Below are 22,814 nucleotides of genomic sequence, written 5' to 3'. Positions count from 1 at the left end.
CTTCCTCTTGGGGTTCCCAACGGACGTGTGTCTTACACGCCATCAATACTTTCTCTAGTATTTATGTTGTTACTAACCATGTAGAGGAAATCAAAGAGCTCAAGGCTCAAGTCACTTCCGTGAAGAAAGACTTGAAAAAGGGTCATGAAGGGAAATGCAAACTTGACAAGATGTTGAGTGTGCAACAATCCCCCAATGACAAGAGTGGACTTGGATTTATCTCCAACAACACAAAGAAGTCCAAAAGCTCTAAGAATAAGGAGGGCCAAGTTCAACTCAAAGATTCGTCCAAGATTACTTGCTTCAAGTGCAAAATTGAAGGGCATCACGTTAGATGTTATCCATTGAAGAATCAGCCTCATAGTGAGAAGCAAGAAGGGAAGCGTCCTCAAGCTCAAGGCAATGCCCAACCTCGGGTTGAAGAAATGCCACTTTCCAAGAAGAATCAAGTTAATGCTCCTATTGTGGAGAAATCAAGTGAGAAGAAGGAGAAGAGAAGAACTTGCTACATATGTCGTGAGAAGGGCCACATCTCCTCCTTTTGCACTATTGGTACCTCATCTAACCCTATCATCATTGATGATGTTTATTCTCTTCGTAAGGATGAAGTTGGTAATGTGTTTGCCAAATATGTTGGTGCTCAAAGTGGTGTTAAGAAAAGAACTATTTGAGTTGCCAAACCTATTGTGACTAACCTCTTAGGATCCAACTTGGTTGGGGACCAACAAGCTAAAACTTGATCAATAGGTGATGATGGAGGGCATTGGAGACTTGGCTACATCATGAAGAATTAAGGGATCTTTCATCATTTATATTATCTCAAGCCAAGTCTTTTGACTATCTTGCTTCTATCATATATCCAATGTTCCTCCTTGCGATAACATGTGCTCAACTCACTTATATTGAAAGTTACTCGCCCCTTTGCATGTGTTTGTTTCGTACCTTGCATATGCTCGTATATGTTGTGCTTCCTACTTGACTTATCTTGAGAAATCAAGTCTATGCATACTAGGTTGCGCTTCATGTATTTGTGTTTGAGTTGAAGCCTATTCACATCTTGGTGTATCTTATATGGCTCTTCCGAGTGATTAATGGACAATCCCATTCTGGGGGAGTGATATGCCATTAGAAATGTCACAACCCTAAAAATGTGTGTACATGAGGAACACCACTTAGAATTGATATTGCAAGTTTATCTAGTCTCTACGTGGTATGTCATCCTCATGAGAAAGTCAAATTCTATGTTCATTAATTATCTCTAGTTGGTTCTTTGTTGTCTTTGTGAAAATAAATTCTCTATGACATTATGAGAGAGTATTATGCTTTGTGCATATAACAAGCCATGAAAAATGTGTATATTTAAGGTTGTGTCACATAGTATTGATATTGTAAATTATCTCATTCCTATGTGGCATGGTTTGCTCAAACAAGTCCAACTTTGCTTAAATGGTTTCTTATATCTTTGTGGATCTTGTTTGTGAGAGTTTTTCTTGGCATGATTTTTACAATAGGTGTCTCATATCATTTTTGGGAAATCATTTGCTTCAAGTTATGCTATTCATTGCTTTGCATGATGGTGTAATTAATTGAAGCTATCAAGAAACTCTCGTTGTATGATGGTTAACTCGTATCTTTTACCATATGCTTTCTTTGGTATGAAGATGATATTGGATATACTTGGAAATTACCATCGAAAAATATTTCCTAAAACCTCTTGTTCTAGGACAATTGGCAACATATTACGAGGTAGATATTTATTGATCATCTTTACATTGACTTTTGCGTTTAATTGTTTTATTTCTTAACATGAAATAGTTTTGCCTTTGAGTTCTATGTGTCTTCATTGCATCTTATAAATATAATTTGTTTACTTGAACTTTCTTAAGGTTTTACTCCGTATTAAATATGGGTAGAGTAATGATCCCACTTTTATGCACTGTGTATTTAAATGAAAAACCTAAATAATGCATTAATTTTGGGCGGTGGAAAAAATCCCAAAGTTATCTCGCCCAGAGGGTAAAAATCGTGGTCGATTTGGCAACCTCCCGCCGTATGTACCGGCCGTGCACGCCGTAGCCGCCTCCGCTTCCAGTTTTCCCTGGCCAAAATCAGAAGGAAATCCGCACAGTCCGCCTGGGGTCAGCACCTGCACCGCACGGGCACGCACGGCTGCAACCCAGTCCCCACCGGATCGTCGTCTCATCTGCTCCGCTCCGCTCCGCTGGTCGCCTCGCGTCACGCGACCCGACTCAAAGTCCAACGCGCCCGTGTCTTTCTCCTCCTACCCTGAGGAGTCCCCTCCCCGAGCCCAGCCGGAGGAGCCCCGTCCAAGCGGAAGAGGAAGCCAACTCGGATCCACACGCCCCCCTCAATCCCGCCGCCGCCGCAGGTACTCCCATCCGATCCACGGTCCGGTACCCCCCGCTCTTCCATTTCTTTCCCGATTCGTCTTCCGAATCGACCAAAGTTAGGGTTTTTAAATCTTTGCATTTTGGGCGAATCCGCGTGACGCCAATCTCCGCGCTCGCCTTGTTTCCCCGCAGGATCCCATCGAAACCCTAGGGAAGAAGCACAAGAGGTCGGGTGCCTTGGCTCCCATGCCCTAGCCCGCCCGCTTCGCTGCTGGTGGTTCTTGCTCCGGCCTGCGATGTCGTGGGGCCGGATGCGGCCGGCGGGGAAGTCGCCCAGGATGAAGCCCGAGCAGCCGCCGTTGGTGGTCCTAGACGAGGACGACGCGGATGACGGCGCGGATGACTCGGAGGTTTTCATCATCAACGACCCCGCGGAGAGGGCCCGTGCCGCGGCGGCGTGCAATAGCAAGAAGGGGAACAGCTCTAGCAGCAATGTGATCAACCTAGATGATGATGATGATGATGAGGACGACGAGGGGGGCGGTGGCGGCGATAGGGCAGGACCCAGCACCGCGGCTGCTGGCGGGTCTCCGGCCACAGCAACTCCCCCTGGCCATGCTGCTCCCAGAAACAGATATGGGCTGGATTATGTGTCCGACAGCGACCAGAGTGATCTGTCCGAAGGATCAGATTCGGACTCGGACAGTGACGACAGCTCGGATTGTGAGATTCTGCCCTCGGTGGCGGCTCGTGGGCCGTGGGAGAGGGCTGCTTCTAGAAGAATGATGCATCACCCTCCCCCGCAGCAGCGCAAAGGTGGCAGGGCTAGCACTTCCGCGTCAAGTGCCGAGTCAAGTACACACCACGGCGAAAATCCAGATAACCTCTTTGCTTCAGGGTCTCCTCTAGATGACAGCTTCTGGGAGCAGTATGTGTTCAACCCGGCTGGGCCAATTGGTACCAGTGGTCCGCAGTATGGCGCTAGCCCTTCTTCAGCGCCAAATGCAGCCAACGAATCTCCGGTGGGTGTTGATTCCAGCGGAATACAAACTGAAGGTCGCAATCCCGCTGGCAGTTTGGATCCTGATATGGCTTGTAATGATGAAGCAGATCACTCCGACAAGGGCCCTGTTCCTGAAAAAGCCCCACAACCAAGTCCTCCTCCTCACCCAGATGACACCCTGAATCCTCAAGGGTGCACGGGCTTTAGCTTCATCCCCAAAAACAGGGTTTTCCCTGCATGCTCGGCAGATTGGAAGGATGACTCTCCTATGTTTGTCAGCACTCCTGAAAGGATGGATGATCCTGAAAAGTTGGGGCGACTGGCTGTTCTCCCAGATGGTCCGGACTTTCAGGATGGTTTAATTGGTGCTCGTGAAAAGCACAAGGAATCTGATGAGTATAAAAGGGCACAAGAGGAGGAGTGGGCATCCAGGCAGCGTCAGTTAGCAATACAGGTATACTAGTTTTCCCGCTTTGAATTTGTCTTTAACTAGAACTGTACGACAATAGCAATAGAGTTAATAGAGAATTCCTTATTTGACAATACTTCCAAATATGATTCCTTATTTCGCAGTGGAATTTTTTTCCTTCCCTGTTTGTCGCCTGGTGTAAGTTTTGATGCCTTATATGAAACTACCGTCTGTTCCGTTAGATTGTTTTGTCATTTTTTTATCAGGTAGACCAAAGTACCCTTGTGTTAGTCGCTAGCTGTCCAAGAAAAGAAAATTTAAGTTGCTAGAAGCGACAACCCCGCCAGCCTAGTTGGAAGCCATGTAGAGGCAGCGGGCCTGCTAAGATGAGCAAGCCCAGCTGGACGTAGCCAGGAAGGAAATTGATTCTTGAGGGATCGATCGGGGAGAAAAAATCTAAGCAAAGAGACAAACCAAGGTGCCAGGTGGAGAGCCCAAAGATTGGTCGAGAGGGGGGGTTGGCTATTCCAACGGGACCCACGTGTCCCGATTCGTAAACGCCATATAATCCTCCTTAGGGCATGCTTGGAATGCCGTATTAATATCTCATCAGGAAATCTTGATCGCCTGGTTTTCTTGTGTCCACGATTACAGCTGGATATTAAGCGGAGTGTGGGTGGGCCGTAGATTTGACGCATCTTCCATGCAGTAATGTCGCCTACTCGGGTGGAAAAAAAGGGACCTGCTAAAATAAGGAGAACCAACCGCTTGTATGGAAACAGTTACGGCCCGGAATTCTTACACCCGCTTTGACTAAAATACGCTGAACCAAGCAGAGCCTTATCCTGTTAATCCCAGCGTGCAAGAAAACACAGGAGGCGGGTATCTGATGTCCATGCCGTTTGCAGTTTATGTATATAACTTGTTATAAATTAGCATATATGGATTAATTATAACCAAATACGAGTAGTTGTCAAAATGAACTATAGTGTCACACGAGGCATCAAAATTTACACAAGTTTCAAATAAGGAAGGAAAAAAATTCCAGTGCCAAATAAGGAATCATATTTGGGAGTAGTGTAAAATAAGGAATTCTCTTTAGAGTTAAACCTGAGTGTTGTACAAGTATGTTAGTTTTAAGGAGCTGCACGCTTTTCTTTTGTGTCTTTTCCATCCCTGCTTTTGTTCTCTTAATTATATTATCAAAATGCAAAAGCTCACACTAACAATTAATTCATGATGGTCCTTTTGTTCGAAAAAAAAATCCCAGGCTGAGGAGGCGAAGGAGGCAAAGCGGTTGAGAAAGAGAAAAAAGGCTGAAGCTTTACGACAGCTTGACATGGAGAAGAGACAAAAGCAACGAGTTGAAGAAGTTCGTGAAACACAACGAAAGGTCTTTTTTCTACATACTATGCAATGAATTGATTCTTGCTCTGATATCCTTAGTTTCTATATCATTATCTTGATTATTTTCTTTAAGTGAAATTTCATCATACTTACTATTCCCTTTTCTTTGTTGAAAAGACTGAAGAAGATACACAGCTGAAGGAGCAGTGTCGAGGGGCAGTAAGATTGGAGCTCGAAAATTTGGAAAGGACATGCAGAGATGTGTCTTCGATTTTGCGTGCATTAGGCATCCCTGTTGAAGGGGGCGAGGTATGTTGTATATCTACTGATACACACAACCTTTCCTAAACTTCCTCTTGGCAGAAGATTGTTTGCTGTTACTTTCCTAATATTCTAATTGCTGTATTGGTTCTTTTTATTTCTATATTAGAAAGTACAGATACTAATGTCCCTATGCAATAGCTTAAAGACTACATATTTTGAGCAATTGTAGCTTCTAAATATCAGAATAAATATGTTCATTTGTCTAACTTAAAGCCTTTCGAGTACTTCCATATTTTTCTGTTACAAAATCGAAATGGCCAGATTAACTATTTAATCCAGTGTACATCTCCCAGCCTCTGTTTGCACACTACCTGTGTTATTTATGTACTGTTAAAAGAGATCTTACGGAAATGCTCATTTGATCTCGGGCTCATATGAGCTCGTTTTCTGAACCACTCATTTTTTGGTACACCACCGTATCTCTATCGTATGCCTATTATTTTAGTCAGTCTGAAGACTCACTTGCAACGAGGACACTACTTCTCTGCCTTTCCTAGCGACGGCCGCTGCGGTAACCACCCTCAGCTGCAGCAGGTTTGTCGCCGGTGCCGCCGCCCTAACCATGTCGTCCTCAGCTGTAGCCGGCTGGGCGCGGACGCCGCTGCTGTAGCCATAGCATCTTCTGCTGCAGTAGGCTGGTCGCGGACGCAGCTGCCGTAACCATGACATCCTCTGATACTGCCGCTTGGTCAGCGGAGCTGTAACCATGGCGTCCGTCCTCTGCTACTGCCACTTGGTCGCCGGCTCCGTGGCTGCTGCTTGGTCCATGGTGCTGCTACTGCAACGTCCAACCATGGGGTCCCCCGTGGCTGCCGCTTGGCCACCGGCGGCGCTGCTGCCGCTTGGACGAAGGAAACGTACATACGAACAGCACCTCGAGTACACACTTTTTCTAATCCCGTATCTGACACAACAACAGTATCTCCTGTACCAGCTGTGCGGTCCATAAAACGAGCTCATCTGAGCTCGTGTTCAGAATAGCCGCTTCCTATACACACAAACTGTTCTTCCCTTTAGCATTTGCTGTTTGCATTTTGTGGAACATGTGAGCTCTAGCTATAGCCCGTTTACATATCCAAATCTTTTATTTTGCTCCACAGAAACAAAAGTACCATAGCACATTCTGATTACTACCTGAATTTCATAAGCAAATGTTGTGATCCAAATCTATGTGCAGTTTTGAATGTAAGCACTGAAAGTTATGTTGTTGTGCAATGACCATATGTATGTAAATAAGAATTAATCAATAGCCAATTCTTATGTCTGATGTTCATTTCTGATATTATGCTTATTACTCCTTCAGGTTAAAGGTGCTTATAAGCGAGCCCTTTTGAAATTCCATCCGGACAGAGTATCACGAACGGATATTTATCAACAGGTGAAAGCAGAGGAGACGTTCAAGTTTATTTCGCGCTTTAAGGAGAAGCTCAAGCTGTAGTTTTCCTGCTAAGAGGGTTATAGGAGGATTATCTTTTTGATTGATAGGCTGAAATCCCGTCAGCAGGTCAAGCTGCGGTAACTGATGTTGAAGGGAAAACAGTGTAATCCTTAGAATTAGTGCAGAGTATTATATCTGTCATTTTGAGTCCTTTCGTTTATTTGTTGTGTCTAGGATGGTGTTTCTCTCTGATGGTATGGAAAATGTTTATAGGTGTGGCAGAAGGGTCGTTTTTACTGATGTTGCTTCAGTTAACTGGCAGAGTACCAACCTGTTCCCTTGAGGAAGATGGTTAGTTTTACTACCTGTTTCCTTGCAACTTGTTCTGCAGAAATTATACATGTAATATAAGTATGGAATGGTTACTTGCTTCTCCCAACAAGAGCGTTACATTTATCTGAAATTCTGAATGATGTGCTCCATTATGGGGCTTGCCAATTCAATGCATATGGTGTAAGATCACGGAGACAAAGGTCCGGATTAATTTATTTTCAACAATCACAATATACATAATACTCATATTGGATAGTTTAATTCACAGAAACAGACGGCACCCAAGAGGGTCGTAGAAAATGGAAAATTTGTCACTCACGCTACACATGTATTACAAGGTAAATAACTCTTACGTGAAGTCAGCTCAGGCAGGAGGGAAACTGAGCAGAACAGAGTGAAATATACACATTGCAACCTGCTACCTTTCTCCGAATTTTCCCTTTCTGCTTTCCTCTAGGGGTCAGCTTGCTAGCAACCACAAGAAGACAGGCCGGTGCAACTCGCTACACGTACTGAATAATACGTTTAGATGGAGTGGAAGCCCCTTCAGCCATTGTTGATGTGACTCACCATCCATGGTGGAAGCCCCGGGCGAGCCGGAGGCTGCCCCGTCGCATCCTCTGCTCTGTCGCTGGCCGCTGCTGGGGGATTACTGCACAACCCAACATAACAATAGTGTATTATTTTGTTACTTAAGAGTCAAAAGAATGGAAGTAAAATGGCCTGGATAGGGAAGGACCGTGAATGTACATCACCTGCGATTTGTTGCTGGGGTAGCTTCCCCCATCATAAAGGAGGAGGAGGAAGAGCTGGTTTGGGGCTGAGTTTGCTCCCACTGCCCTTGCTGCGTGTGGGCCTTCTGCTTCTCTATGAGCTGCAGGAAGGGACCAGGGTTTCTGTCAATTTAACTTGGTTTGATGAAACAGTATAGATCGGTTGAACCATAAAAGCAACTGTAGCTTACTTCCTTCTGGAGAATTTTATTCTCCTCCTGCAGTGACCTCTCCTGCAGCATAAAAAATGAGGTTTTGTGTAAAGCACTGAATACTTGCATACATCTCATAAATGGATGTAAGGATGCAAGTTTGCTAAATATTCTCATGACAAGTTTGCCAGCTCTGCTACCGGTTCAAGGATGCAAGGTTGACAAAAAAAAATCACCTTCTTTTGAAGCTCAGATATGGATTCGTGCATAAGCTGGCTCTGCACACATACAGAATTTTTAGTTATCAGCGCTTGAACGTAATAAAACGCATCAACATAACGTGTATATCTCAGTCTAGAATCTGAGTGAAGTGTACTTTTCTGAACTTTTTCTGCAAGTGTAATTTCTTGTTTTTTCCATGTATTCTGTTGCTGTATTGATGTATCTACCTTTCTGGATCTAATATGTTTCAGTGAACTTTCCAGCTGCTGCTCTAGTTGCTGCAACTCCTTGAGATTCAATGATTCAAGATCCTCTCCCATTAGATGCCTACAGGTGCAGGGTGTAGAAGTTCAGACACGTTTATCTTAACAAAGTATACAACATACTGCCAACCAAAACCAAAATAACTACAAATTACTTTTGACATCTCTGAATTGTCTCAACCTTCGCCTTCAGTTTCCTATATTCATGGCACCAGTTTCCCTACAAAAGCAAATGAGGTTTCCATTACTAAGTTTGAGTGAAATAAGAAGGTACAAGGACATGAATGATAAATCAAGTTCATTAAGTCAGACCTGAACTTAGACTCTTAAGAGACCTAAGAACAAGGATCAAGCAGGGAGCGAATACAAAGGATTGGTCTGTGCTTTGTACTTGAATTTCGTAACTTCAAATTAATTAGTTCAGTGCAAGAAGTCTTACATTAGGTGTAAAAATAACATCTCGTAATACCAAAGGGCTTCAAAGGAGGTATAATATTAAACACGACATTGTATATATGTACACTCTTTTATTTGTTACAGAAATAACATTCTTCAATATTCTTCGTCATACATACATGCTGAATTTGTCTGTCAGAAATAAGATAAAACTGGTTGGACCTATCAGTTTGAGCTGCAACTTGGTTTATATCAAATACCATTGGAAGTGATTGAAAATTGGCCAAAAACTAGCAGTTAGGTTCTGGAGCTCCTAGTTGAACCTTACTAGATCTCTTTGTTTTGCTGGACTATAGCCTCAGACAAGCTGTAGGAAGAAACCAGAGATGACAACTAGTGTCGCATGATCCTTAATGGCCGATGGTAGAATAATACAGCCAAAGGTCTGGAGAATCAATGATTTGTGTTAAGATCAGCGATAAATCTAGGAAAAAGTTCTGATTCTCATAAATGCACACACTTTTATTCACCCTATTATATGTCTGTCAAATTTTCTTTCTACTCTTTTGGAAACTCAATTAGCTAATTTAGAATTGCCGCTCATCCCATGCATTTCAATCTACTACTGATAATTTAGTAAAGCATAAAGTTAGATGCCTAAGCATTCACCAAAGAAAAACTGAATAGCAGACAGAAACAAAATGAACCAGGAGTCAGTAGCTACAATTGAATTAAGTAACTTGATAGCTCATAAAAAGAATTTAAAAATACATAGTGGTCTAATTAATAAAGTTCAAAATATCACAGTAGAATTTTACTCACAGTTCATAGCCAAATAAAAACACACTGTTTGTTTTTATGTTACCTGAATTTCAGATTCGGTTGAAATGAGCACTTTTTCTGCATAGGAGTAGCGCTCATACCGCTCAAGAATTTTGTCCATACTGCATAAGAGCAACAAATGTTAAGTCACTGGATGTACACATCAATATTATTAGGGTATCCAGTGCATGGCATGAATATCTCAATAAAAGATATATGCTACATTTGAACCATCGTTGATTTCTACGATAATCTGTTGTTTCATATTGACATATGCAAATTATCTTCAAACACTGATAACAAATACTCATCAAACTGTTTGCATTCTTAACTGATTGTGAGAATGAAAATAATCATAGGTTAATTAAACAAAAGCTATAAAGGCCCACGATATAGCTGGGCAAGGGCAGCCTGGCCTGGTCGGCCAGAAAATCCCGGACCAAGCCTGGTCCAGTGATCGGGCCAGGGCCGAGCCTGCATTTTCTGCATAGTAGTGAAGAGGCCCGGCAGAATTTTCCTCTGCCTAGCCAGGACTGGGCCTAGATTTTCTGCGGTGAACTTTTTTCCACCCAGCCTGACAAATGCCCAGGTATAGCCGACGATAAGCAACATCCACATCAAAGCCTTTGTTCCAAGCTAGCTGGGGTAGGCTAGATATGAAACCAAGAGAACAAGAGAAACGAGTAAGCAATATACTAAGATGCCGGCACATGGATTGGTGATTTCCATGCAGTTCTATTAGGAGCAAAATCTTAAGGTACATTCCAATCCTTCAAGTCCCTTTTTACCGCATCCCCCCATGTCAACTTTGGTCACATGTGTCCCTCATGATATTTTTCCTACCCTTTAGGATTCTACTACTGCTTCTTGAGGCCTCGGATATGCCCAAATCACCTTAGTCAGTGTTGAACTAGCTTTTCTTCAATCAATTCTACTCTTATCCTATTACATATTACCTCGTTCCTAACTCGGTAGTTTTTTGTGTGGCCACAACCTCCAAACTAGTGCTAAAGCTTAGTTGGGGCAAAGTGGGCCCTAGCCCACCAACTCATAGGACATTTTCATGATATTACTGTGTATATAGCATAAATATATGTCCAGTATGCACAATATTGTGGCTTGGACCTCGCCCTCCCATCCTAAATGAGGATGGAATAATATACCAAGAATGCTAAAGAATAATGAACAATATGACAACACCCTTAGCAGATGAAAATGACTATGAAAAGAGAGTAAAAAAATCACATCTTGGGTGAGACCATGCTCCGATGAGTAAGCGTAGGTTTCAACCGTCATGCTGAGTAGTTAGACAATATATTGCTGGTGGTAGATTCAAATGAGAAGTTCTAATGCCGAAGAGATTAAATGTTCCATGTAAAACTGCATCTGACGCATTGGATGGCTGAACATCAAAAAAGCGTGGTGACATTGGTCACACTCCAAAGTGCAGATACTAACTACTACAATCAGCCAGAATGTACTACAGAACCCAACACATGAGTTCAAATCCACGAATTTAGGTTCATAGTTAGGCTGGATCTGGTGCTCATGCAATTTATCTTGAGGACTAAGCTTTAATCTGCACCAAGATTAAAAATCCTAGTACTCATGCTTAATGGTTGTGTGCATCCCTAGTTGGTGCAGAGGTCGGGAAGTGAAGTTCTCCCCATTTTTATAGATATGTTTTTATCACTGAATTCTATCATCTCCTCCCGGGCCGCTCACGCGAGGGCGGTTCCGAAGGACCCCACACCTCCCAAGCCCACAAGATCCGATCCCACCCCACCGGCTGCTGCCGTCGCAGGCGGTGGCGACCACACCTGGCTGTCGAAGGGCGGCATGACCCGTCAAGCTCCCTTCGCATGGGGGGGTTCGACTTCGGGGCGGTGCAGGTGGAGACCAGGCAGCGACGGGGTGGCGGTGCTCGTTGTTTGGGTGGTGCTTGCTGGCGCACGGCAGGGAGGCACGAAGGAGACGGAGTTGGGCTGCTTGTGGTGGTGCTCTGGCGGCGGCGGGCGGTGGCGCTCCTCGAGCATGCGTTCCTGCCTCTCGGAACCTCCCTCGCGTGTTCGATCTGGGGCCAACCTTTGGTTTGATCTGGGCCAGAACGGGTTGGCCCGTTCCATCTGTTCGCCGGAAGCCGGCCGGCTGTGAGGGGGCTGCTGGCCCAACCAAATAATGGTGGTTTTCCTACTATTCCAACTCATGCCAAGATGAAGATCTGCCGGTTGCGAGTCCCTATCGAACTCCTTTGGGTGATTCATGCCTGGAAATTGCTGGATCGGGTGAAATTCGGTCGTGCACATCTATGTTTTCTCTAGCCGTTTGGTTTCCGAGGGAGCACTGCGAAGCTGGGTATGACCATTATGGAGCACGCTTTCTCATTCCATGGTGAAGCCAGCGAAATGCCACTAAGGTGGATGTAAAGACTTAACTATGGTGATTTCGGTCTTTGTGAAGACGAGGAATTGACTTGGTGATTTCTGACTTGGAGCATTGGCATTGCAAGTGGGGGCATATGTTCAAGGTCTTACCTCTCAGGGTGAAAATTCAAGGTATGACCTTTATTGGTTGTGCCTGGCAATGATTTTGTTGAAGGTATTGTTTTGTTCCAGGGTGAAAATCTAAGATCTTTTGCGCTTGTGCACTGTTTCCTTCTTAGATGTGTGTCACTTTTGGAGGAGCTGGACTTCTAGTGTTGTCTTGGTGGTGTTAATAATTCTGCTTCAAGGAATATTTCTTCTTCTTTTGTAGTTGTGTGCATCCGTAATGCCACTAGGGCATCACGTTGTTGCATAGGCTAGGTGTATTTAGTATCTTTGTGATATCAATATATTCCCTTTACCGAAAAAGGAATGTACTACATAAAGGAGCATACACGATATAACTTAGGGGAAAAAACTCCGTATGTCACATCACTCTTAAATTTAGGTGGCCTCGTGTCTTCAAACCTCGATTTATGACTTCAATCTTAAATTTAGGCATGTTTCCCAATCTTACTAGACAAGATTACTCCTTTCATCTCACATCCATCGAGCCATATGTCACACCACTCCAGATTGCTAGGGGCGTGATTGGTTTCCTGCATGAGGGGCAACCAAGGCCGAGAGAAGCTAAATTTGTCCCTCTAAATGCTTGATTTAGGGTTTAGGATGGCGCCACCGGATTAAAGCACCCCCAGCCATACCTACAAGGAATGCCTTTATTCACTAGATTCTAGGTAGCAAAGCTTGCTCGAGGAGAAACATGAGGATAGGTGGGAGCTCCGATGGAGAGATGTCGACTACGAAAAATCCTCAAGTTCTCTTGAGGTAGTGCAGCACTGATCCTTCTCCCTACCACCGGCTAGTCTCTTGTTTGTCTCCAGCAGCTGCGCACCTCCATCACCACTAAGTACCAGTTCACCTCTCCTTCGTTTCCAACCACGTCATTCCTCCACTTTTGCGGCGGCGGTAAAATCCCTATACCCCCACCTTCAAGTTAGTTAGGTTGACTTCACTGGAAAGATAGTGTACATGCCCCATACTCTGGTGACCTACAATAGGACGACAAATGGGTCCTGCTATATAGGCCTCAACCCTCCGTAGCTACAATGCATGAGTGGCTACTCTTGGTCTGCAAGAGGGGGAATGATGGCCCTTCTCTCCTAATAAGATATGCATGGCAAGATGTGGATAGGGTGGCTTGTCAGCATCTACAATTGTAGAGATGTAGATGCCATACAAATGCTCATATAAGAAGAGCCTCCCTTTCCATCTTTGCAAAACATTTCGGGATATGTTTACTGCATGATAGCATCCACACAACTTTGTGCTAGCAAGTGGCAATATTCCTTCAAGTTGTTGGTGATAAACTAGAGGTTTACACTGATTCACAACAACTTCGGAGATCCATTAATAGAGTCCATCGGTATTTCAAGAAAGTCTTGTATGCATGTGGCGAGCTTAAAGGTGAGGTGATCAAGCCACCAACTGGTGACACACCAAAGAAGGTAAGAGAGACTCTAAGATGGTATCCATACTTCAAGATATGGAATACGCTAAGCACTCTCAAGTTTCTCATATAACCGTGTCATCAGCATAACCGTTTTTTCATGTTGTCAATGGTACACCCCAGCGTGTCAATTGTCAAGCTTCATGCACTAGCCAACGCAACCAAAATTTCAAAGTGATGGAAATGACAAGTACAATCCACCTATACACTACAACACCCCATTTGCATTTGGGGTCAACACATGTAGAGTCTCAGAGATTGGCTCAAGAGGCCTTGTACATGGACCGCGGACTCAGAGTTATGACTCAAGAGGCATGCATGTGAATGCCGTAGGGCAACATCAATTTTAGGATCAAGTGCGCACGCCAGGACTTGAGCTCGAGCTCGAGACCTTATGCTGAGATACCATGTCAAGCTTCATTCACTAGCGAACGCAACCAAAAATCCGAACCAATGGATAGGACTAGTACAATCCACGTATACACTTCGTTCCCCCCTCACGTGTGACGAGGAAGATAATTCAACATCTGTAAACGCACAGGTAGGATCAAGAGGCCTTGTAGGTGGACCGGTGACTCGGAGGTATGATTCAAGAGGACTTGCATGTGGACTGATGGAAAGGGTTACTACAATCCACATATACACTCCCCTCCTCACGTGTGAGGGGGAAGACAGGTCAACATGTGTAAACACAGAGGTAGGCTAAAGATGCCTTATAAATGGACCCGTGATTCAGAGGTATGACTCAACATGCCTATATGTGAACACAAGGGCGGCGACAATTTTTTTAGGATAAGTTGCAAAAGCCAAGAGTCGAACTCAAGATCTTAGGCTATGATAGCATATCAATCTCCATGCACAAACCAACGCAACCAAAAGTCTAAACCGATGAAAAGGGTTAGTGCAATCCACTAATTACACTTCAACACCAATCAATGCTTGTAGCATTTAGGGGAACATAGAATGTGCAACTCTCTCCGCTTACTAATGTAAGATCTTTAAACTTTTGTAGATTCACTCATTTTGGTCCGTACCTAGTCTAATTTTAGCGTGCAGGTTCACTCATTTTGATCTAAAACTAGTCCACTTTGAAATGTCTAAACGGTCTTACAATAGTGAACAGAGAAGGGAGTACCTATTATTGATTTTTTTCTCAAGTTCTCATGTCTTAGGTGGTTGGGAAGGATCACAGTCGTAATGTAAACATTCTAAATGAAAGTTTCTTTAGACTACATGTGTTAAGTGCCCCTCGAGATAATATTGTAGACCTTCATACCTTGCAGTGAGCCACGGGTTTAGGGTTTGTTCCTATTTACTTCATAGTTAATGTTCCACTTGGAAGATAATGGATATGCATGTCGGCTTGGCTGTTCAGAAGCACTAGGTACCATCAGAACTATCCTCATAATGCTACAAAAATCTTTAGGTGTCGGCACTCAAGCCTTAGATTGAAAGTTGAGAAGGCATTTGCGGCTTTGAAGAATAGATGGAAGAGCCTAGATCAAAAGTATTTCCACCCTTTGGCCACCCAAGTTAAGCTTGTCTGCATGTTGCATTTTTCAAAACTGGATACATGGGTTTGCTATTGATGAGAGTGCCACAGGAGGAGGATGTGGCGGTTGACTCCACTAAGCAAGGTCATGATGTGGTACCAACCGATAAATGTTGCTTGGACAATAAAAAGGATAGTGTGTGCCGAGACAATGTTGGCAAACCGAGGATCCACAAGGATCTTACTATGGCAGTTAAACATTGTTCGTGTCATTGTGATTTTCCAATTAATAGACCAAGTATTTCCACTTGTTAAGTAGTTAGACTATAACTGTTAAGTCAATACTTCCATCGCATCGTAGGGTTGTAATTTGACTTAGTCTCATGTTTCTTTCATGTTAATTTGATGGTACTATGTAAAGATCAACACTCTTGAGAAGAGGTATAAACATAGGGTGAAGCCAAATTTCTCATGTGCAAGCAACCAAAAACGGGTGTCACAACTGCTCCCTCATGCAATGCAAGCAACCAAACACGAGCAAGTGCCCCTAGGCATGTCCCAACCGAAACAAGAGAAAACACATGCATGCAACCAACACGACATGAGCTTTTGTGGTAAGTGGTATGGTATTATGAAAAGACAAGGCTGATTTAGGAAAAACCAGCTCATGGATTAATTGGATAATCATGTTACTTGTACTTGTGAGAGGGTAAACAAAATTTGCCTTTTGAAAATATTGTATGCATGATTGATTCGTAGAACAAGAGATACTTGACATGTAAAAAAATATCATAAATAATTGAATGGTTATCATAGAAAATAGATAAGAAACGAACCTTTTATGTAACACAATAAAATGTGGTGAACAAATAATGTTAAAGGTACAAGTGAACAATAAAGATACTTCAATGGGAGTGTGCAGTTGCAAGTTCATCAGAATAAACATAACATATACATGATCGATTGGACCGAGTAAGACAAAAGATAGAAAAAAAATCAAAACATATCTAGATAATAAAATGAATAGTGTTGGCACATTTATAGTCCACATATATATGATGCATACATGTACTCATGGTTCGTGACGGCTAGTTAGTCAGCAAGTATTTAACTTCCTTAGACAAGAATGCTCCTCATCGGCGACAAATTGACCATTTCATTTTCCCAACTGATGTTGTCGTATAGAATGCACGTCTAGGCTCCCTAGGAGCTATCCGGTGGCAGAACGCTTAGCGCCTAGCGCCATTTTGAACCTTGCACATATCTACATTCATGTGATACAAGTATTGTGAAAAATAAGGGATTCGAGCTCAATAAGTTCAGATAGTGGATGTACAACCCAACCAACTCGACTCCTATTTCTATCTACACTTTTAGAATAGAATTGAAGCTATTATTACTCTTTATAATGTGACACTAAGTATGTACTACTCCCTCCGTCCCAAAATGTAAGGCGTCTAAGGATTGGTCAAAAGTCAAACCTTACAAACTTTGATCAAATATTTAGAAAAAAATATTTACATCTACAATATCAAATTGACATATTAAGAAAATATACTTTAGGGTGAATCTATTGATAATGATTTAGTATTGTAAATATTTATATTTTTGTGTATAAACTTGGTCAAACTTTAAAAACATTGACTTTTAACTAATCCTTAGATGCCTTATATTTTGGGATGGAGGGAGTACTATTTTTCTTATTTAACATAAGGCACAAGTCTTCCTATTATTCTTTATTCGTTTGTTTGTGAACAACACATACTCATTTTATTAAATTCTCTTATGTATTTTGTGTAAAGATAATGCACCCTTATCAACAGAATGTTTTTACCCGGATTTTGTACAACCGGGCATGGTAGCAACTCACATGTGAAATAAAAAAAAAATCCATTGGTTGGTGCGGCAATATGACCCATTTGTGTTTTTACAATAAAACACGAGACACGTTCTTCCTCGCAATAAAGGAGGCTAGCCTGTTTAAAATCTTGATCTTGAAATGGTACAAGTCGAGCACCAACTTGCCAATATCTAAACTTGGGATCGTAGTATTTGCAAATCTAGGACAATCCTCACCTTGAACCTGTACGAGTCACCCTGTATATGCCTATCTGCCACGCGCAACCAACAGCACAACCGCGCCTAGGGTTGAAAGCGGATAGGGGAAGTGAGGGTGGAGGAGGAAGATGAATTTTGATATGTGGATCAAGGACTACATTTACAATACTAAGAAAAAAATGTGTTCTGGATCAGAATCACACTTTTGACGATGTGCTAAACAGGAACAAGGTCGGGATTAGCAGGTCAATAGTCCGATTTCAGTGAGCAAGTTGGGTTTCAACTCAAACTACAACTTTCTCATAAAGCCATATAGCCATGTACATTTCCGGCATGATTTGCACCGATGTTATATTTTAATCTATGACAACTCAAACTACAACTTTCTCATAAAGCCATATAGCCATGTACATTTCCGGCATGATTTGCACCGATGTTATATTTTAATCTATGATTTTGTTTCGTATTAATTGACATCATTCTGGAGTTGACAAATCGCAGTTCCACATAGTTTTGCACACATATACTGTATCCAAAGACGATGTGAAGTGCAACCAGATAGATTGTATGACATGGATCCGTTTTGAATGATTACCAAAGCTGTTAATACATTGTGAATGACGCCTGACACTAACTGACTCACGTTCAGAATCAAAAAGTGGTCAGATCGAAGATTGTCCTACAAAGCACGAATGGTGTGGAAAGAAAAGCACGCATGCGATATTGAGATGCATGCCTACGTCCATAAGAACTTCTACGGTTGGAAACTCAACCAAATAAATAAACAAGTCCTAAAATAATCAAGCATGTACACACGGAACGATGTACAGTGGGGAAAGGTCACCAAGTTGATTTTGTCAGTACTGAACGTACCGTGTTACAGTTTGGTCAACTGCGTGAAAACAGTTGCATTTATCTACTCCAGGAATATAAATGAACGTACTAAAACTGCATTTCGCTTAATTCTGCCTGTGTTCATTTGTCACGTGAATTATTACTATTTTAGGGAGTAATACTTTGGTTGAATCTGCGGAGGGCCAGTGCGTGGCTAAAACCGATAATGGTTATATAAACGTCCTTGCTTTAGTATAAATATCTTTTATTGAAAACAAAATATAGTGGAACGCGTTTGGTTTGTACTGCAGGCCATATTTGGCCTTGGGCTATCCACTTCAAAAGAAACTTCTCTCAGATTGTATGCCTTGTCCTACGTCAAAATTTGTATAGTTTGGTCATGTCAACAGAAAAATATCAACATTCAAAACACCAAATAAATACAGTAACTAAACATTTTTTCGTGATTTGATCTAATCATATTGATTTAGTATATGTGGATATAATATTTCAAACCTTTTTTAAGTTTTATTGAAAAGCTTTTTCTGATTTGATTTTTTAATTCAAAATTCTAGACTCAAATACAGAGAATTATGGCCTCAACATTTTTCTAGAAAATCACATTTTTTTCGAAATTCAAATTTTCAAATTTTATTTTTTGCCTTAACAAATTAAAATTATGAAATCAAGATTCAAAAGAATAATATATTTTTATTTAATATTTAAATTCTTAGAATATGGTATACAGGAATGCTAATACTAAAGCTTTACATGAGGTCGCTACACTGTTTGGCTTAGGCGAAGGATCCTACAACACATGACATCAGAACAAACAATAAGCATGTCAGTAATGCGAAACATCGAAATTGTAACATCAATAACTCTCATCAGTTATTAACTATGATAAATCTATTTACGATACTCCCTCCGTTCCTTTTTATAATGTCTATAGATTTTTGGCATTTGTTTCAGAATATAAGGTTGTAGCTTGGCTTTTTTTCAATTACCCCCTCTACCGGTCAGCTCCCACACGACATGCATGAAAAAAATCCATACAAAAGGGAAACAATTAATTGAGATTCCTAATGCATGACCCCAACGATTACTTAGATTTAGGAAGCATTGTTTTTCTTTCCTTAATAGTAGAACCTGGCTGCACATATATGGAGAGTCAACTAGAGAGATTTGTGGAATTTGTTATGTTAATTTAGGAAGTTATCGATTTTTCCTCATTTTACTCTGATCTCAAATCGTTAAGCCAATGGATCTTATGTAAAGAATACTCTTGCGCTAATTTTCATGCCAAAAAACTATAGGCATTATAGAATGGAACGGATGGAGTATATCTTAAGATTTCACTTACAATACATGTATGAAGAAGCTTTTATCATTTTGGGGAAACATAATGCAAAAAAAGCAACTAGTTTTCGGTTCCAGCGATTCTATCAGTAGATCGACATAGACTTTATTGGAGTTTAATTTTAATTTTCAAAATATTAGTTTATTTTTCTTGAACGCAAAATCATAACCTACATGCATGGTGGATAAACATAAGATCTTAGCGGTCCAAGCCGGTCGTCTGGGCGTTGTCTGTGGGGCTAAAGATGTCGCAGGAGCAAAAATGGAACCTCTGACTACCTCAGAGTTGATATTTTTAGACAATACCTTGGATGTACTAAAAGTACCTCTTTCAACTTTTGAAACTTGCCTTAGCTTCAACCAAATTTGGATGTATCTAGACACTATGTGGCATCTAGATACCCTCAAATTTAGATAAAGTTAAGACATGTTTTCATGGGACGGAGGTATTAATATTGTTGGGAGATACAAAAGGTGTAGAGGATATCTGTTTCCCTTGACCTGGGAAAGCACTAGAGCGACACAGCGTGTAACAGTACAGATCCAAAACAGAATCCCTAATAGTCTAATTGGTACTACCTTTTATTCTAAATTATAAGACCTTTTGGTAGGCTGGGCCTAGTATTTACTACAGAAGGTTAAGTCTTACACTGTCTAAGACCTTTGGAAGATGTGATTAACTAATCGGCTGATGTTAAAATGAGTGGATAGAGTGAATAACAATTTGGTCCCAGTTATCCAAAACCAGGATCAGCTAACCAGTGAAGTGTGCAATATTATCTGCCTTTTAGTGTATGCATAGGCTGTCTTCTTGATCAGTGCTGGTTTTGTGCTTGAGCCGTCGGCTGTGGCCAGGCTATATATCATGATGGTTTGTATGCATATTTGTATTAGAAGTCCAGAAAGCTGTAAAATCTGAGGTTCCGTAACTACAAGAGGCTGGCTAACAAACTAGACCATGGAATATCATCACAATGCATCTGCGGTTTCATAGGATCTAGACAAGCATGTAACAATTAGGATGCCAGCATGCCACGGGAGCAAACATTGGAGAGAAGAAAATAAAGCAGGCAATCCAACATATGCACGGCTACCAATTAGAATGTTCTCAGATGCCGAAGCTCAGCACTGCTCCTAGGCTTATAATATGACTACATCCATTTTGTAGCTTAATTTAAGTGACTTTTATTCTTATGGACCTCAGCGACCCAGAAGTAATTTGCATCACTTGCCCGGCTTGATACATGCATGCAAGCATTAATCTAACCAATAACTGTTCTACTGCCTGCATGCATAGTCATTCGGTAGAGCAACCGAATAGAAGGTAAACCAATCAACTTTGCTTACTCTTTCTTCGGCGCCACTTGTTCAGTCATACTACTACAGCAAAGAACCTAGTAGTTCAAGTTCAGTAATCAACATAGTACACGTCCTTGTTAATACACATGAAACAAATAACAATTTCGTTTTCTCGACAAGATTACAAACATCATTGTTTATTTACCAGAAAGAAGCGATCCTTCGGAAGCTAAGATGGAGTTATGTGAGCAGGGAGAACGGCTGGATAAGTGTTATTTGCTCCAATTTCTTTTGTTAGCAGGCAATCAGTATATGATTTCTATCTCACAAGTAATTAAACTGAGGAAGCAGATAGAAGGGAACGGGCTACAGAAAACATATGAACAATTAATTTGACACTAGGGACGAGTTTCATGAGTTCCAGGCAAACGATGCATTTGGGAGCTTCAGACAATTAATTAATTCCGATGAGATGGAGCCAATCAAACAACAAAATGGGGGGTCAGCTTGAAAAGAACTCAGCAAGTTGATGAGGTTCTAAGCAGCAAATTAAGCTCACAGTAACTGATCAGACAGGCAACGACGTGCATCAAATAAGATAAGATGCCAACTGAGATGAGGAGGGTAAGCTTGGTACACAAATACTATCAGCCTACTCGAGTGAGAGGTAAAAATAAATATCCTGAGCTACCAGAAAAAAAAGGGGACGTGTAAAGTAGCAAGATATTTACTATGGCACCCCTTCCACTTGGGTTGCCAGCTGGCGGGTCTGGGACGGAAAAATTCCCCAAAATGAAGCGGATGAACAAGGTCCCCGGCGATAGCGGAGCATAAAATAGCCCAGCAGCCCGTCTCTGGCCGTACGGTCCAAGGCAGGAATCGCAGCGGCGGGACGCTTACCCCGCCGCCGGTGGATTCTAGGGTAGCAAAACGAGCAGCCGAGGAAGAATTCGACACAGGAATGAACACCGAGCGCGCGGCAAACTTAATGGATCGAACAGCGCAGAAATGGAGCGAACAAGCGCCCAACTCGTAGAGCGGCATGAAATCGAAGGCGGAACGGAGAGAAATTAATCAGCGGTCGCTGTGGCCGTAGGGTGTAGGGTACTAACCATGCGTCAGTTGCGAACTCGTAGAGCTTTCCCTTGGTGGAGAAGATGATGAGCCCGACCTCGGCGTCGCAGAGCACGGAGATCTCGTGCGCCTTCTTGAGCAGGCCCGAGCGGCGCTTGGAGAAGGTGACCTGGCGGTTGATCTTGTTCTCGATCCGCTTGAGCTGCACCTTGCCGCGCCCCATCTCGCCTCCTTCCCTCCCTCGAAGACCGGCCCAAACCCTAATCCAGCCAGCCGGCGACCGCGACGGCTACTCCCGGGGGTGCAGGTCGAGCCGCGGGGTCGGCGTCATGGCGTGCGTGCGCGCGTCCGGTGGGTGTGTGTGTGGGGGGAGAGGAGCAACGAGGGTTCCGTTCCGGCAAGGGGGGAGGGAGGTTTTTAAGGGATCTGGGGCAGATCGCGGTATGTCGATACCGGGCTGGTCTGGAGCATATCCGTTGTCGACTTGCCATTGGCCCAGGCCCAACCCGTGGGGCCCCGGGCTCGCCCCGCCACAGGATGGCCTGCTGTGGGCCCGGATCCCGTCGACGTGTCCGCCGATCGTACGTCCGAATCTCCAAAATCTGATGCCCGAATTCCTCGCAGCCTGTATCTATTGCTCGAGCCACAGGAACGGAGCACGGCCTTTTTTTTTTTCTCCTTTTTCGTAGGCATTTCATTTCCTTTTGTGCTTTTTTTTTTGTTGTTGTTGTGACGACGGCGGCGCGGAACAAATGCTAGGTCAAGTACTGGTCCGTCCAGGAAAGATGGAAGGCGAGATGAGATGATGGTGCGGAGTGGGGGCGGGCGGGCGGGCTGCGACAGTAGGAGGCTGGCTTTGCTTGCTTGCTTAATTTGGGCCGTCTCGCTTCTCCCGTTTGGGACTGCCGCCTGTCCTCCCTGCCTGCGTCGTC

The 22,814-nt window shown here is 42.8% G+C and overlaps 2 protein-coding genes across 2 annotated transcripts; one reads left to right on the top strand and one right to left on the bottom strand.

Moving 5' to 3' along the window:
* The first annotated feature begins 2,582 nt into the window (after window positions 1-2,582).
* On the top strand, window positions 2,583-7,251 carry LOC124680464. Its single transcript, XM_047215521.1, has 4 exons — window positions 2,583-3,808; window positions 5,034-5,156; window positions 5,288-5,419; window positions 6,738-7,251. Exons 1-4 carry the CDS (start codon window positions 2,648-2,650, stop codon window positions 6,870-6,872), a joined length of 1,551 nt encoding a protein of 516 aa, XP_047071477.1. The 5' UTR covers window positions 2,583-2,647; the 3' UTR covers window positions 6,873-7,251.
* A 75-nt stretch (window positions 7,252-7,326) lies between these two features.
* LOC124680466 (MADS-box transcription factor 14-like) lies at window positions 7,327-22,210 on the bottom strand. The gene is made up of 8 exons (XM_047215522.1): window positions 21,921-22,210; window positions 9,817-9,895; window positions 8,711-8,775; window positions 8,520-8,619; window positions 8,307-8,348; window positions 8,110-8,151; window positions 7,901-8,019; window positions 7,327-7,797 (listed from the first exon to the last, which is right to left on the bottom strand). The coding sequence occupies exons 1-8, from the start codon at window positions 22,103-22,105 to the stop codon at window positions 7,692-7,694; spliced, it is 738 nt and encodes a 245-aa protein (XP_047071478.1). The 5' UTR covers window positions 22,106-22,210; the 3' UTR covers window positions 7,327-7,691.
* Window positions 22,211-22,814: the final 604 nt, after the last annotated feature.

Source organism: Lolium rigidum, unplaced genomic scaffold, assembly GCF_022539505.1.
Source record: "Lolium rigidum isolate FL_2022 unplaced genomic scaffold, APGP_CSIRO_Lrig_0.1 contig_17360_1, whole genome shotgun sequence".
Lineage (NCBI taxonomy): Eukaryota > Viridiplantae > Streptophyta > Magnoliopsida > Poales > Poaceae > Lolium > Lolium rigidum.
Note: the sequence above shows the minus strand (reverse complement) of the source record. Positions and strands in the feature narration are given on the sequence as shown.